The sequence below is a fragment of the Choristoneura fumiferana genome, chromosome 23, assembly GCF_025370935.1.
Source record: "Choristoneura fumiferana chromosome 23, NRCan_CFum_1, whole genome shotgun sequence".
NCBI lineage: Eukaryota > Metazoa > Arthropoda > Insecta > Lepidoptera > Tortricidae > Choristoneura > Choristoneura fumiferana.
The window spans coordinates 9,172,622-9,187,058 of record NC_133494.1 but is presented as its reverse complement, the minus strand read 5'-3'; the positions used below and the strand labels follow the sequence as shown (position 1 = coordinate 9,187,058).

The following is a 14,437-nucleotide window of genomic DNA, read 5'->3' as shown; positions in this document are numbered from 1 at the left end:
ATTATTTGAAATGTATGCCAATGCCCGTTTTAATACAACAAATATAATACCATAGTACTTACATATTATTACTGAAGAGATTGGATAGTTTGAGCTGTCAGCGCGTGTACAAGAAAAAAAATAGAAAAAATAGCGTTATACCTTCTCTATTTTTTTGTTACTAGTACAAGTGTTACTAGTACCTTACAGGCTCATAGCGTGTAAGGAAAATGGTCGTTTAGAATTTCGCTCATTAGCGCTCGCTCGCTAACGTCTCGAAATAGCGACTGTCGCTAAATTATCGCAAACTGTACGATGGCCGTAGCTTATGATCAGGCGCGCTCAGTTCGTAATAGAGCGAGCGGACTCGACGGCCATGTTATCCTTCTGTGCCCCTAGTGTAAGTTTTCGGTTACAAAATACGTCTCGATCGCGTTAAAATCTCAATTTGTATACAAACACGAACAGCGCCTCTAGCGGAACGTTTGCGATGTTCGTGTTTCCATACAAATTGAGATTTAAACGCGAACGCGATCGAGACGTATTTTGTAACCGAAAACTTACACTAAGGGTACTAGAGGCGAAGGTGTGTCGTTAGGATGTTCTTGTATTTTCTGTTTTATACAGTTTATAATTGTTTAAAATTATTATTTGTATCGATAATAATAAGTAACAGGCCGCATTTGTAATGGAGTTGAGCCTTGATTTTTATCAACTCTTAAGTGAATAGACTATTGTAACATACGCATAGGTACCTATTGAATACTGACGCCTTTCGCTCCATCAACATAAATTAACTGTAAACATTAAGTTATACAATAGTTTTAATTGAAAAAGAAAACTTACTTCTAAAGTCCTAAACTTTAAAAACCTTTGAATTTCACTTTTCTTTGGATGCGAATAAAATAAAATTTGTATGTGTGTGTGTGTGTGTATTTAGATGTGTCATGTCATTTTCTGATAGATAATTCGGTACCTTTTTAGGGTTTTGTACCCTGTTAATAAGTCTCCACTGTCTGTCTGTGCATCTGTCACAGGGCTATCTTTTGTACCATAACAGGTAGACACTTAGTTTTTTTACAGAGTCTGAACTAGGTATTTACTCGTCTTATGGCCGCTATATGAAAAAAAACGAAGTTAATGGGGATACTATACAAAAAAACTACTTTGATATGGTACCACGAAACCCTTCGTATTAGTAGGGGAGCCCAAGAGATTTTGTGTTTTACTCAAGCGCGTCAGAAAACCATACTCCTTGCATCCTGTAATGTAACCCCCACCATAAATTAACTCTTAGGCCGCTTGTAGACGTCCGTTGTTTTCATCGGACAACGGACCGTTTTTGCGGTGCTGTAATTTTGCATGGATAATATATGTAACTATGCGACAAAATAGTACAATAAAAAATCAAAAAAAAAAATGTTTACGGTCCTCCCATAGAAGGAAGTATTGGGGGGAGGCCTTGCTCAGCAGTGGGACAGAATAGGCTAACAATAACCTCCCATAGACGTATAGTGGAAGTGTTTTTTTTTCTCATCCAACCCTATAGTGTGGGGTATCGTTGGATTGGTCTTTTAAAACCAGGGGTTTGCTAGGAAGATTTTCGATTCAGTGATTTGTTTGCAAAATATTCAACTTTAAAGTGCAAATTTTCATTAAAAACGAGCGTCCCCCCCCCCCTTCTAAAATCTAAACCGGGTGGAAAAATTTTGAAAAAATTGAGGATGATAGTAAGTGTATCAAACTTTCAAGGAAAACTATAACGGCTAAGTTTGCTTAAGAATTATTAGTAGTTTATGAATAAAATATACCAAAACTTGGAAAATTCCGTATAAAATACGAAATTCTTTAAAAAATATTACTTAATTTTTTCGTAATGGCTACGGAACCCTATTTTGAGCGTGTCCGACACACTCTTGGCCGGTTTTTGTTTATATCCTTTTATATTTCATATTATCTAAAAGTCTATGCTTTTGTTTCCTTGGTTACGTTTTGATGTTTGTGTAATCTGCCAGATAATAAATTACTATTTTCAATACGAGTTATAAATTGTTCTCATCCGAGTACTGAACACCGAAGCTACCGTACAACGGCCAACCGATAGTGTCTTTTTCAGCCTCGACATTGGCGGAATCATCGATAGTATCGATGGAGCTATATTTTTTCTAAAAATTGAATTGAATTGAGTTATAAATTTAAAACTGGCGACGATGTGTATGTGGACTCGCGCTGTCATCGTTCATCCTCCATTACCACTCATATTTCGTTTTCTACATTTTTTTTTACCGTGCAACGGCAAAACCTATTGACTTATTTGAAATACAACAACACTGGCCAACACGTACTTGATGCCATCCGATGGCATTAAATTAAACTTACTCTCGTCGCTCCATACATTTTTTGACCAATCAGTACTTGTCCACGACTTGTGACGAATTGCGAACGCTAATCTCGCCGTCTTATTCTTTCCCGAAATCACCGGCTTTTTTAGACGGGAGTCGGCCATATAATACTTGCTCTCTCAGCATCGTTTAACAGTGGAAACATGAATATATTTGTTGAAATTTTTATTTTTATTCGCCTTTGATCGCCTCTCCAGATTTTTCTCGGATCTTCTGTGGAAAGTTTTTTGATTACCCGATCAGTTGTTGCAGTCATTTTCGATGACGACCCGCTTTTAGGCTTGTTAAGGACATTCTTTCGAGCCTCAAACAATTTATTTCAAACGCTAATATGTCGGGATACTCCAAAGTTCGTGAAACTTCAGCTTGCTACTTGCCCCTTTAGAGCGCAGCCGGAACAGGCTGTTTTATATCGTTTGAATATTCTTTGTATTTCGGCATGTTACAAAGCAGTCTACTGATATTATTCATGAAATATTTCTGAAATGCATGCTTATTCTTAGTAAAAAATTAAAAGAATATACTTGTCAAAATATTTTTGAACCAGTAAACATGTAAAATTGGGGGCTAGTGTTTAAATATTATTAAAAAGAAATTGAACTTTTTGCCTAATTCGAGGATGTCTTAAGCCATTCATTATTTTAGCAACAATACGTAGGCATCACCACAGCGTCTATCGACCATAGTACAGTCGCGCATACTGCAGTACTTTGGACATGTCTCCAGGCGGGATGGCGACTCCATAGAGCGGCTAGTCGTGCAGGGAATGGAGGAAAGGTGAGGGAACCAGGTCACGCGGCAGATCACCTATGCTCTGGACTGATCAAGTGAAGGCCGCTGTAGGAAACGCGTATCTGACTGTGCCAGACAGTCTGCCAACAGAAGGGAGGTGGGAGATCGTACAGAGAGCTGTGTCCGCCTTACCACCAACGCGGACGCCTCAATGGACCACGACCGCTCTACCAAGAGCGGACACGACAAAGAAGAAGAGACGTAATATCGAAAACTTTTGTTTGAGTCAAAATACTTTTCATCGCTACTATTTGATATGTATATCGTTTTATATCACATTCAGTAATAAAAAAATAAGAAAACAATTTTTTTTTCAATTTTTCATATCAACGAATTCCCTTCATATAATTGTTAGATTTTAATTTAGGACGACAGGACATTCAAGCTGAACCATCTGTATAAAAACTGACGTGCTTGAGTATTTTCAATGTCACTTTCTTGCATTTTCAAAATCGGTCATGATCTAACACTAGTAGAGATAGAGTTTGCCAAAAAGGGAGGATGTTAGAATAGGTTCAAGCAAACTCTTCGGCTCTTATAACAATACTGGCTGTATCTCTATCTGATTTGCTGTCATGATTGTTTATTGTCAAATATAAAATTTTACCTCAACACTACGGTCGCGTCCAAATCGCCAGTCAATTCAAAAAGTTCAGATTTTTTTTAGGTTCACTTAACATTTCCTCTGATACCTGAGCGGTTCGAATAACTTTTTTTTTCTACTCCTCTTTCGGCCACCCCCACCTACCAACCCATCAATTAATACCTCATCGGTTATCAGACAGACGAAGGGATATACTTACTCTATGAATGTCTGATGCGCTCGAGTATTTCCATGTCACTGTATGTTTTTTTCCATTTTGAAGATTTGCCACATTTTGCTCTCCCCCCACAAAAAGGCATACAAATTAACTTAAGAGTCCGCAGCAAGCTTGATTCTCCATACAAATCGTAGTTACGTCCTTATTTTAAAATAACAAGTAGCATCATCATGATTTTTTGTAAATACAATGAGATAAGGCATATCTAGGCCTGAAATTAGTTTTTATACTCTTGAAATGGTATTACAAAGAAAATAGAACGAGTACAAGTTTTGCATTTTAAGAGCCAAAAACCCTGTGCAGTTCGGTTAAATACTACGGCCAAAATATAGTTCAGATTGAAGTCAAACCTATTTCCGGCATCGACTAAACTATGTAGTTTCATAAGAAAAAGCATTTTTCCGAAATTTTTGTGGTTTTCAAATGAGAACGAAACTACGAAAATCAGTAAAAAAACTATACATTTTTTATGCGAATCTGCAGCGAATCACTCTAGCGCGGGGGAACGGTACGGGGGAGGGCGGTACGCGCCGCCCTTTGTCCTTGGTTTACGCTGGCCCTGCGTGTGCGTGCGTCGCTCGTTAGTAGTGACTCGTCAGCTGTGCGCGAGAGTTACGTAATATTATTTTGGTGAATTCTCTTCGTATCATAAACGCGATCTAACTACTTACGACTTGGACTGATAACGGATTTGATATTTCTTGGTGATACTGGTGGTGTGTGTGCACATACTGTTCGACGACCTTGGCTTTCTTATATGGACTTTGCATTTTTATGTTACAAAAATGGATAAACAGGGTAAGTACCTACCTAGATGCATTTTAGTCAATATTACCAAGTACTTATAAAAAATGGGTCCATATATCGGCTCGCATACTGACAAACGATGATTTGGACAAAAAATAATTATGGTTTTACTAGAAAAGAGAAAAGAGTACCTATGCGAACTATGGCGCTCCCATAAAAAATAATTATTAATGTTCTTGTTCCAGAAGTGAAAAGATCATCGAAGACAAGATTATGGTTATCGGCTCGTAGGAAAAAAAAGGACCGGCTCGTCATAAAAAAGAAAACATTAATCCTAATAGGTAAGTTATAACTAGGACAGTAGCGTAAGATTTTTCTTCCTTGTCCTCTATTACAAGCTTTTATTTAGTTTCACCTGTCCCGATATTTGTCTGTAATCAAATCTTGCATTCGACCAACTTCTAGCAGTCGGATTGACTTGAAATTTTGCATAATTATGTAAATTGCGTGACAATACAATAATCTGGTAGCTGACATCCTGGTAGTCCGGCCAGAATCGTCTCCGAAGGACGGAACTCTTCAACTGTTACAATGTTATCGACTTGTTTTTGGTATAGGTACAAAATAAATGTAGTTTGGGTAACAATGCTAGTAAAGTCGACAAAAAGTACAGTCAGCAAAAAAGCTTGTATTAAAAATGAATTTTCGTACTCGTACCTTTATTTATTATTTTTGTACGACGTAGGTACACCACACAAACTTGTTATTTCACTTATACAGGTCATAGCACTGTAATAGCACATTGTGTATTAGGGCGGTAAGTAAGGTATTACGAACGAAGTATTACCTCTGGTAGTCTCTGTTATTACTTTGACTAATGGCGACTGACGTCATTTCACCATGTATGTATTTTTCACATGTGCAGTACGCTTGGCACCGGAGAGCATGCCAGTGAGCAGTCTGATAGTGATAACAATACCGATCCTCCACCTCAACCTCTAAATTAAGCAGGTTAGTGTTTTTATTATTATTTTTACTAGTTTACAATCTTTTATTTAACTTGCAATGTATGTACCTATGTACTCGTATGTATGTATGTGAGGCTCAAATCCTGCGAGTTGAATTTGACTCAGTTTCAGTGGTCGAATTGACTTGAAATTTGGTATACTTATGTGAATTGCGTGACAATACAATAATCTGGTAGCTGACATCCTGGTAGTCCGGCCAGGATCGTCTCCGCAGGACGGAATTCTTCAACGGTTAATGGCATCGACTTGAAATTTCGTATGATGTAGTTTAATAGGTAACAATGCTAGTAAAGTCGACAAAAAGTACAGTCAGCAAAAAAAAAGCTTGAACAGATTTTTTTTTTTACCAAAAACTTATTTCACAGCTACTTACGTTTTTCACTTGTAGTTTTATTTTCGCTCTTGACTGCAACTGCACTGAGACTAGTACCTACTCGTACCTATATTGACACGGCTATTAAAGATGATTTCAGTTTATTATCTTGATCGATGTACACCGCACTTCTGTTATTTCACTTATACAGGTCATAGCACTAATATCCCATTGTTCATTAAGGGCGATAAGTAAGGTATTACGAACGAAGTATTACCTCTGGTAGTCTCTGTTATTACTTTGACTAATGGCGACTGACGTCATTTCACTATGTATGTATTTTTTACATGTGCAGTACGCTTGGCACCGGAGAGCATGCCAGTGAGCAGTCTGATAGTGATAACAATACCGATCCTCCGCCTCAATTTCAAAATTTTAGCAGGTTGGTGTTTTTATTATTATTTTACAAGCTTTTACCTTGCAATAGTTGCAATGTATGTACCTATGAATGTATGTGCAGGTAAAATCTTGCGAGTTGAATTTGACCCACTTCTTCCACATTTGGTACGGAAAAGTAGTTTGGATGAAAATGCAAGTACAGTCAGCAAAAAGCTTGTATTAAAAATGTAGTCGCGCGCACAATATGGCACCGAAAATCGAAACGTATTTTTTGCATAGCGTCACCGGCGTTAGAAGTTTTCTGTAGTAGTGTACGCCTCATAATGCAGTATCAAATATTTTTATTTCACCGTATACTCTGATTTAACCTTGCATGGTATAAATATAACGTAACTTTTTTTTCCTTTCAGAAATTTGAGTCCGAGTACTCCGTCCTCGACACCATCATTACAAATTGAACTTGATCATGATAGCAATGAGGAAGTCGTACGTAAAATGACAGGTCGACGAATTTTCAATGTTCAATATTTATTTGAACAAATGAAGGCTGTGGATCATAGTCCATTTAATTGCAGCTTTAAAGATATGGATTTTGTGAAGGAGTCGAGAATCGGATTCCAGTCAACTTTTCTTTTCAAATGCAAAATGTGTGGCAAAAAAGAAGCATTTAATAATGAAAAACTAGAGTCTAAAATTAATAAAAATGTTGTTCAAGCAGTCGTATGTTCGGGTAGTGGCTTTTCCCAATTAGATGAGCTTTGCGCTCATTTAGATATGCCATGTATAGCGGAGAAAACATTTGGGAAAGAGAATTTGTTGCTTGGGGATGTTTTAAAAGATATCTCTTTGAAGAGCATGTTTGAGGCAGGACTCGAAGAAAAACAAATGGCAATTGAAAAAGGAAACGTAGACGCTGATGGCGTTCCCTACATCACAGTAGTAGCGGACGCATCGTGGGGAAAAAGATCATATCGTACCAGCAATTATAATTCATTATCCGGGGTAGCGTGCATTATTGGGTATGAAACTAAAAAGGTTCTCTTTTTAGGAATACGGAATTCTTATTGCTCTGTATGCGCTGTTGCAAGTAATAAAAAGATTGAGGTCAAGAAACATAAATGTTTTAAAAACTGGTCTGGTAGCTCCACAGCAATGGAAGCCGACGGTGTAGTAGAAGGTTTTAAATGCAGCATAAATATGCATGGCTTGAAATACACCAAACTTATTGGTGATGGCGATAGCAGTGTCATGAGTGCTTTAAACGAAGCATTGCCATATGGCCACTCCACTGCTATACACAAATAGAATGCAGTAATCATTTATTACGAAATTATTGCACTAAATTGAGAAATTTGACAAAAAAAAACTGAAAATAAACAAGGACCTGTCCCTATTATCATGAGGAAATGCCTAAATGATAACATATTGCGACTACGAAAGGCAATTAAAGGAGCAATAGACTTTTCTTCGAAAATGGAAGGGAAAACTTTTACTGAGAAAGTAAATGAATTAAAAAAAGACCTACGAAACGGGCCTTGCCACGTTTTTGGTGAGCATGCCAACTGCAAAACATATTTTTGTAATGGCCCGAAACCAGGCGAAGAAAACTTCATAGGCCAAATGAAAGATTGTGGCTTGTGGTATGACATATACACCGCTATAAGTCCTATTTTAAACAATGCCGAAAGTCTCCTTATGGGGCAAACAAACAATATTGTTGAGCAGTTTAATGCACTAATCGCAAAATTTATAGGAGGCAAACGAATAAATTACTCCCTTCGTGGATCTTATGAGTCCCGTTGCTACGCAGCTGCTACAAAAAGAAACACCGGGAGTCTTGTAGCAACCATGAGTAAAGTATTAACAAAAAATGAAGAACTGGGGACTTACACGCAGAAGTATGAGAAGAGGCAGGCAGAAAAGGCGAAAAGAAAATCAAGCCAAGACAAAAAATCAAAACGAAGAAAACGTATCGCAGGACCCGATGAACATTACGGTGATATCGAAAAAGAACCAGATATGGAAGTTGAGCACTACGAAAAAAGAAAACAAGCACTCTTAGCAGACTTTTCAAAAAGTAAAATAGAACTTGAAAATATCCAAAAAGATACCGTTGGGCAGGCAACGAACCCTGAATGGATCAAACAACGAAAAATACGCCTTACTGCGTCAGTGTTTGGTCAAATATGTAAGAGAAGAGCTGCCACGTCGTGTAAAAATATTATAAAAACACTCTTATATAGCAATTTTAAAGGTAGCGATGCTACTAGATACGGCAATGAGAATGAGCCCATCGCTTTAAAAGAGACTGAAGCTGCACTAGGAGTGCAAGTATCACCTTGTGGGTTATACATCCTCGAGGAACACCAGTATTTAGGCGCGAGTCCCGACGGAGTCATAGACGAAGAAACAATTGTGGAGATCAAATGCCCAGCTTCGGCGGCAAATATGACGCCAACAGAAGCTATTTTAAAGAAAAAAATTACTTTCTGTGTGTTGGACGAAAGTGATCCTCAGAAAATAAAACTGAAGCAAAATCACAACTACTTTTATCAAGTACAAGGTCAGTTAAATATTACAAAAAAAAGATACTGTATCTTCGTGGTGTGGACTCCAAAAGGCATATTATTCGAAAAAATCGAAAAGGATACAGGATTCTGGGAGAGCATATTAAATAAATTGAGAAAATTTTACATGGAATGCATACTACCTGAAATTATAGATCCGCGTCTACCTAGAAAGTTACCGATACGAGAGAGTTCTTAAAAATAAGCGAATTTTCATACTTGTATGTATTAAAAATAAAACACAATATTGTATGACTTTTTTTATTTTATTCAATACACCCAATCTTCAATGTGTCCAATCAAGTTGATGTTGTAGTCTATAGATATTATACTTTTCACTTCTCATGCTCGTAAAGTTCGTTTTTATGCTGAGATTAAGCGACATAAAATGACTTTTTATGCTCTAGTGCATAAAATAAAATCTTTGTCTAAGACCAAGCTAATCAGGTGTCAACCAGCCACAAACAGAAAGTTTTTAACTTTTTTATTTATTTATATAAAACTAAAAATTAACCAAATCAATCAAAATAAATCAATAAAATAAAAAAATAGAATTATGTATATAGTAATTCATGAAAAATAAAAGAAACATAGTAAGTGAACCATTGTTTCCACTGTTGCTATTTCCTCGAATTAATCGAAGTAAAAAGCAGTGTAAAACTCGAGCATTAAACCCATTTTTCCCTCGACGTGTCTATCCACCCTCGCCGTACCGGAACGAACGTCTTAAAATCGTAAACGTCGTAAAATGGCTCGTTTTATGCTCTTGTTGTACAATCGACTATTTCACTTCTCATGCTCGTAAAGTGCGTGTTCATGCTGCATCTAGGCAACATACAATAACTTTTTATGCTCTAGTGCATAAAGTAGAATCTTCGTCTAAGGTCAAGGCAATCAAGGTGTGAAACCACAAACAAAAGAGTTTCTACATATTTTTTTTATTTTTTTACACCTAAAAATCAATCAAATCGATGAAAATAAATCAATAAAACTAATATAGTAAAGCATGAAAAATAAAAGGTACAAAATAAGTGAACATTTATTTTTACTATTGCTATTTCATTTCTTCGCAAGCGAAGTGAAAAGCAGAGTGTAAAACTCTAGCATTGAGCCCATTTTCCCCTCGACGTTTCTATCCACCCTCGCCGTGGCTCGGGTGGCTATATGAACGTCTCGGGTAAAATTGCTCGTTTTATGCTTTTGTTGTACAATATACTATTTCATCACACTTGCTCGTAAACAGTGTCGTAAGCTGCAGGCTAACTTGGTTGCAGTCCTTAATAAAACCTAAGGGCCTTTTTTTGGCGTTATGAGTTGTTGCGCGTACTAATACTGCTGCGCGCGCAGGTTCTGCACGACTAGCAGGAGGACCTCGTGCACGCATGTCAGGCACATGCTGCGGGAGGCGGAGGGCGGCTGGTAGCTGGCGCTGCCAAGAACTGCACCAGCGGTATCGGCAATTTTTGTAACAATAATATTTTTCTTTTACACATATACAATTTTACTCGCAAATGTGATGAAAACATTGTAAGTCGCACGGGCGGTACTATAATTATGAACATCGACCTAGTCCTCAGTCTTTGACTTTGAGCTTCTAATACTCTCGTTCGTAATTTCTTATTAACCGCCCTTAAGACATAATGTACTATTACGCCACACCTGGCCATAATGTGAGTTTTACCGCCCGCTATGCGTATGGTAAAACCCACTTTCTGGCAAGGTGAAGACGTAAAATTGTGTACTCACCATGGGCGGTAAAAAAGTTTACAGCGTAATGTGTAGTGTAATGTACATTTACGTTTTTGGAACGCCAAATAATATCCTAGCGGTAGCTGCCCTCCCGCGCTGTATATATTATAATCTTGGTCTGGAGATGTTCTACTGTTATATCTACTTAGATACTGCAATAATTCACCATTGTATGAAGATATTTTACTGCAATATTGTTACTGTGACATGTCTCTAGCTCCGCCTTCCCGCTAGCGCGCTCTTGCTTTCTTTCTAGCGCCCTGTCTTACTCTAGGTGAAACAACAACATTTTAAAGCGTTAGCGCGTGATCTCAACGCGGAGTTGAGCGCTACTTGCTGCGGACCTCAAACTTTTGGTTTTGGCACCTGAGCTTCACAATCCAATAGGTCCCTATTACGCTTTAACTACCCGATTTTAGCATACCGGCCTCCCTATAAGTATTAATGCAAATCCTGACCTGCACTTGTCCAAAATCAAATTGAATGGCATTTATAATAAAAATGTAAGTAGGTATTCGTATTAAACATGACTAGTCCGAAGTAATTAAACACTTTGAATGGCAGATTCGCTTCATTGTTTAAAAATGCTCTCAATTTTGATACACGATTCGGAGAAATAACCAACACAATTTAATTTTAGGGGGTCTATTAACGTTACTATTAAAATACATTGCAAAACAAGTTGTTATGTAAGTACACTTTAGAAAGTGATCTACTTTATAACAAGAGTGCGGTATTCAACTAGAAGGGAAAAACGGCAGAAACACATCGAGTTAAATTTAATATTCTATTATGAACTTACTAGTATAAGCCGTTTTATAGCAGATTTCGCACCGACTAATTCGAAATATTGAACTCATTTTGTTCTTCAAACTCAATCCTTTGTTATTTTTTTCTCTTATAACGTTATATATATATAACACCTTTATGGACTAATAAAGGTTAATAGTTCTTTTCGCTTCTTAGGGATAGATTGTAATCAACACTGTCTAAATCCGGATCCAGCCGCGAATACGGGGTACTTCTACTTAGGAATGCAATCTTTTAGCGGGAACCACTTGAAGTTTCAGCACAATAAGTCTGAGGGAGTAGAAGTTTCCTTTGTATCTCATTGTGGTGCAGGAGTTATGTAGGTATCCCATGTAGTAATATTGTAGCTCTGGACACAGGGAGTGCAAGTGCCTTGTGAAAGCAATCTCCCTGAAACAGAAATATAAGGCGAGATTAAGACGAGGCATTAGATTTCTTGTCAAACCTAATGCATGTGAATGAAATCGTAACATTATTATTCATCATATTATTCTAGCGTATTAAATAATCGGGAAACCCGATTAGTGAGAATTGTTTGTATAGATTTGAGCTCCAAAAATTTTAAGTTTGCAAATTATTCCATAATTATAAGGACATTTACATTTATGTAGCGAATTAGGGATAAAGCATTATATTTTCAGTCGCTTTGTTAATTTTTTTATTATCAGTTTATATTTTTACTTTGTTGATGGATTTTATGTGGCAAAGCTTAGTGTTGGAATATTTTGGGTGCCTCACCTTAAGCGGTTAACCAATTTCATTTCATACACGGTTTATTGAATGTTGAATGTGTATAACAGCAGACTGGTGTTATTGGTGTCACCAGTTAAGGTATTATGAGTACGTCCTAAGCTACTTAAACCCTTTGTATAATTACTCGATATTTCCTTTACCTTAATGCTCCGTAAGTACCAAGGGTCAGGTTTGTATATTTCGGATCGTAGAAGAAGTAAACTGACGAGACACATTTGGGCAGAATGTCGATGACGCCGACTGCGATCAGTTTACCGTCGAGCCAGTACTGCTGGTGGAACGAACCGTAGCCGCATGGGGGGCCAGTTTCACTATGCTCTTCCTGAAAAGAAAGAGTAGTTGGAGGTATGAGAATAGAAGGACTTTTCTGATCTATTGCATAGCATTGTCGGTTCAGCTTTTTTTTGTACTTCCATGCCATGGTTATTTACTTATTTAATAAAAAAAAATTACCAGCAAAGGGCTTTGCACTAGAAAGTCGAGGAACTTTGAGTTTGTACATTTTTCAGGCTTGTCATTGTGTATGACCGTCTGATATTTGAAATAAACTTCAAATGTTTCTTTTTTGGTTGCCTGCCATTCTGGCGATGCAGGAGCGGTTCTCACCAACTTAACCTGGGTAAAAGAAAAACAAAAAACTAAGAAATATTAATAGTAAAGGACAAAAATTGGTGACATCAGCTCTGGACGAAATGAAACATTTCTATTCCTCTTTTATTTATTACTAGCGCCCAACCCTGGCTCCGCACGGGTACAATTTTCAAAATAACCCTCCTTTGGACAGTCAGGTAAAAAGATCTCAAAGGCACTTCGCCCACATTTTTCAGCTCCTTTTCCCAAAAACTATACCCGCGTGAATCCGGAGCGCGTCGACGTAGGTAGAGTAAATTGTATCTTGCTATTTTTTAAATTCATATTTTCAAGTTCGTAATATCTTTTGAATGGAATGTCCGATTTGAATAATTAAAAAAGTAATCTACAGGTATTGAAACAGTCTTGAATATGAAATTATTTATTTGGATAAGGATTAATGCAAAGGTATGGATAACATAGTCTCATTTTGGCCGGCATTTCTATCAACTTTTAAAACGTAAAAAAGTAGTTATAATGACATAACTACAATAGTTGGACATATTATGGTATCGCGAAGTTTTTTGTAGATATTGATTATTTTATTATTAGCCATTTCTATGTCTCACTGCTGGGCAAAGGCCTCTCCCTCGGATTTCCAACTTCCCCTGTCGGCAGCTAAGTTTTAAATGCGTATGCGATGATTTTACACTTTAAGATACATTATTGATGTTTTAGTATGGAACCCTATTTTTTTCTGGTACTTTATTAATATAGCCTATGGCATTTTGGAATAATTTAGCATTCTAATGGTGAAAGAATTTTTGAAATTGGTCCAGTAGCCTTTCAGTTTATTCACTACTTCAAGATGTTTATTTTGGAAACCAACTTATAAATTTTTGCTGTTTCGAAACTTTTAGATAAATTTTATGTAACAATTATCATATTTTTTTAAATAAAATAATGTAAATGTTACCTCAAGTTTAAGTTTCACATCATTGGGCAATTCATTTATGAAATCTTCAACTTGTTTTTCCTTATTTTTGTTGGTGTTATTTAAAGTGGTAATATCAATACCCTTTTCCTTAAGTTTTTCCAATGTCCTTTCGCGTCTCATTTTTGCTTTTTTATGAGGAGCTTTAGCTGGGTCAGGACAGTCACCTATAATTGTAAAAGAATCATGTCAATGTGCCTCCTTTGTGAGATAAGTTCCCTGATTTTATTTAAAGCTCTTTATAAGTTAATATATAAATCCGCAAATGATCAGTAGTTTATCCAAGCTATGTTTGTAAAGTCCAGGAAATCTAAATTCACCATCTGTAAGCTTCACTAAGTACATAACAAATAACCAATTCATATTTCTGAACTATACCTACTTTGGATAATTTTTTATAGATATTACTATTTATATATTACTAGCTTTTGCCCGCGGCTTCGCCCGCGTAGAATTCGGTTATCGCGCGCTGTTCCCTCGAGAACTGTGCATTTTTTCGGGATAAAAAGTAGC

The 14,437-nt window shown here is 36.9% G+C and overlaps 1 protein-coding gene across 1 annotated transcript; it reads right to left on the bottom strand.

Annotated features, from left to right (window-relative positions):
- Positions 1 to 11,739: 11,739 nt before the first annotated feature.
- LOC141441219 (arginyl-tRNA--protein transferase 1-like) lies at positions 11,740 to 14,287 on the bottom strand. Its single transcript, XM_074105891.1, is given in 7 exon segments — positions 11,740 to 11,824; positions 11,826 to 11,884; positions 11,886 to 11,997; positions 12,501 to 12,682; positions 12,814 to 12,975; positions 13,907 to 14,091; positions 14,245 to 14,287. Coding segments are annotated over 7 exon segments (828 nt in total).
- Between the last annotated feature and the right edge of the window lie 150 nt (positions 14,288 to 14,437).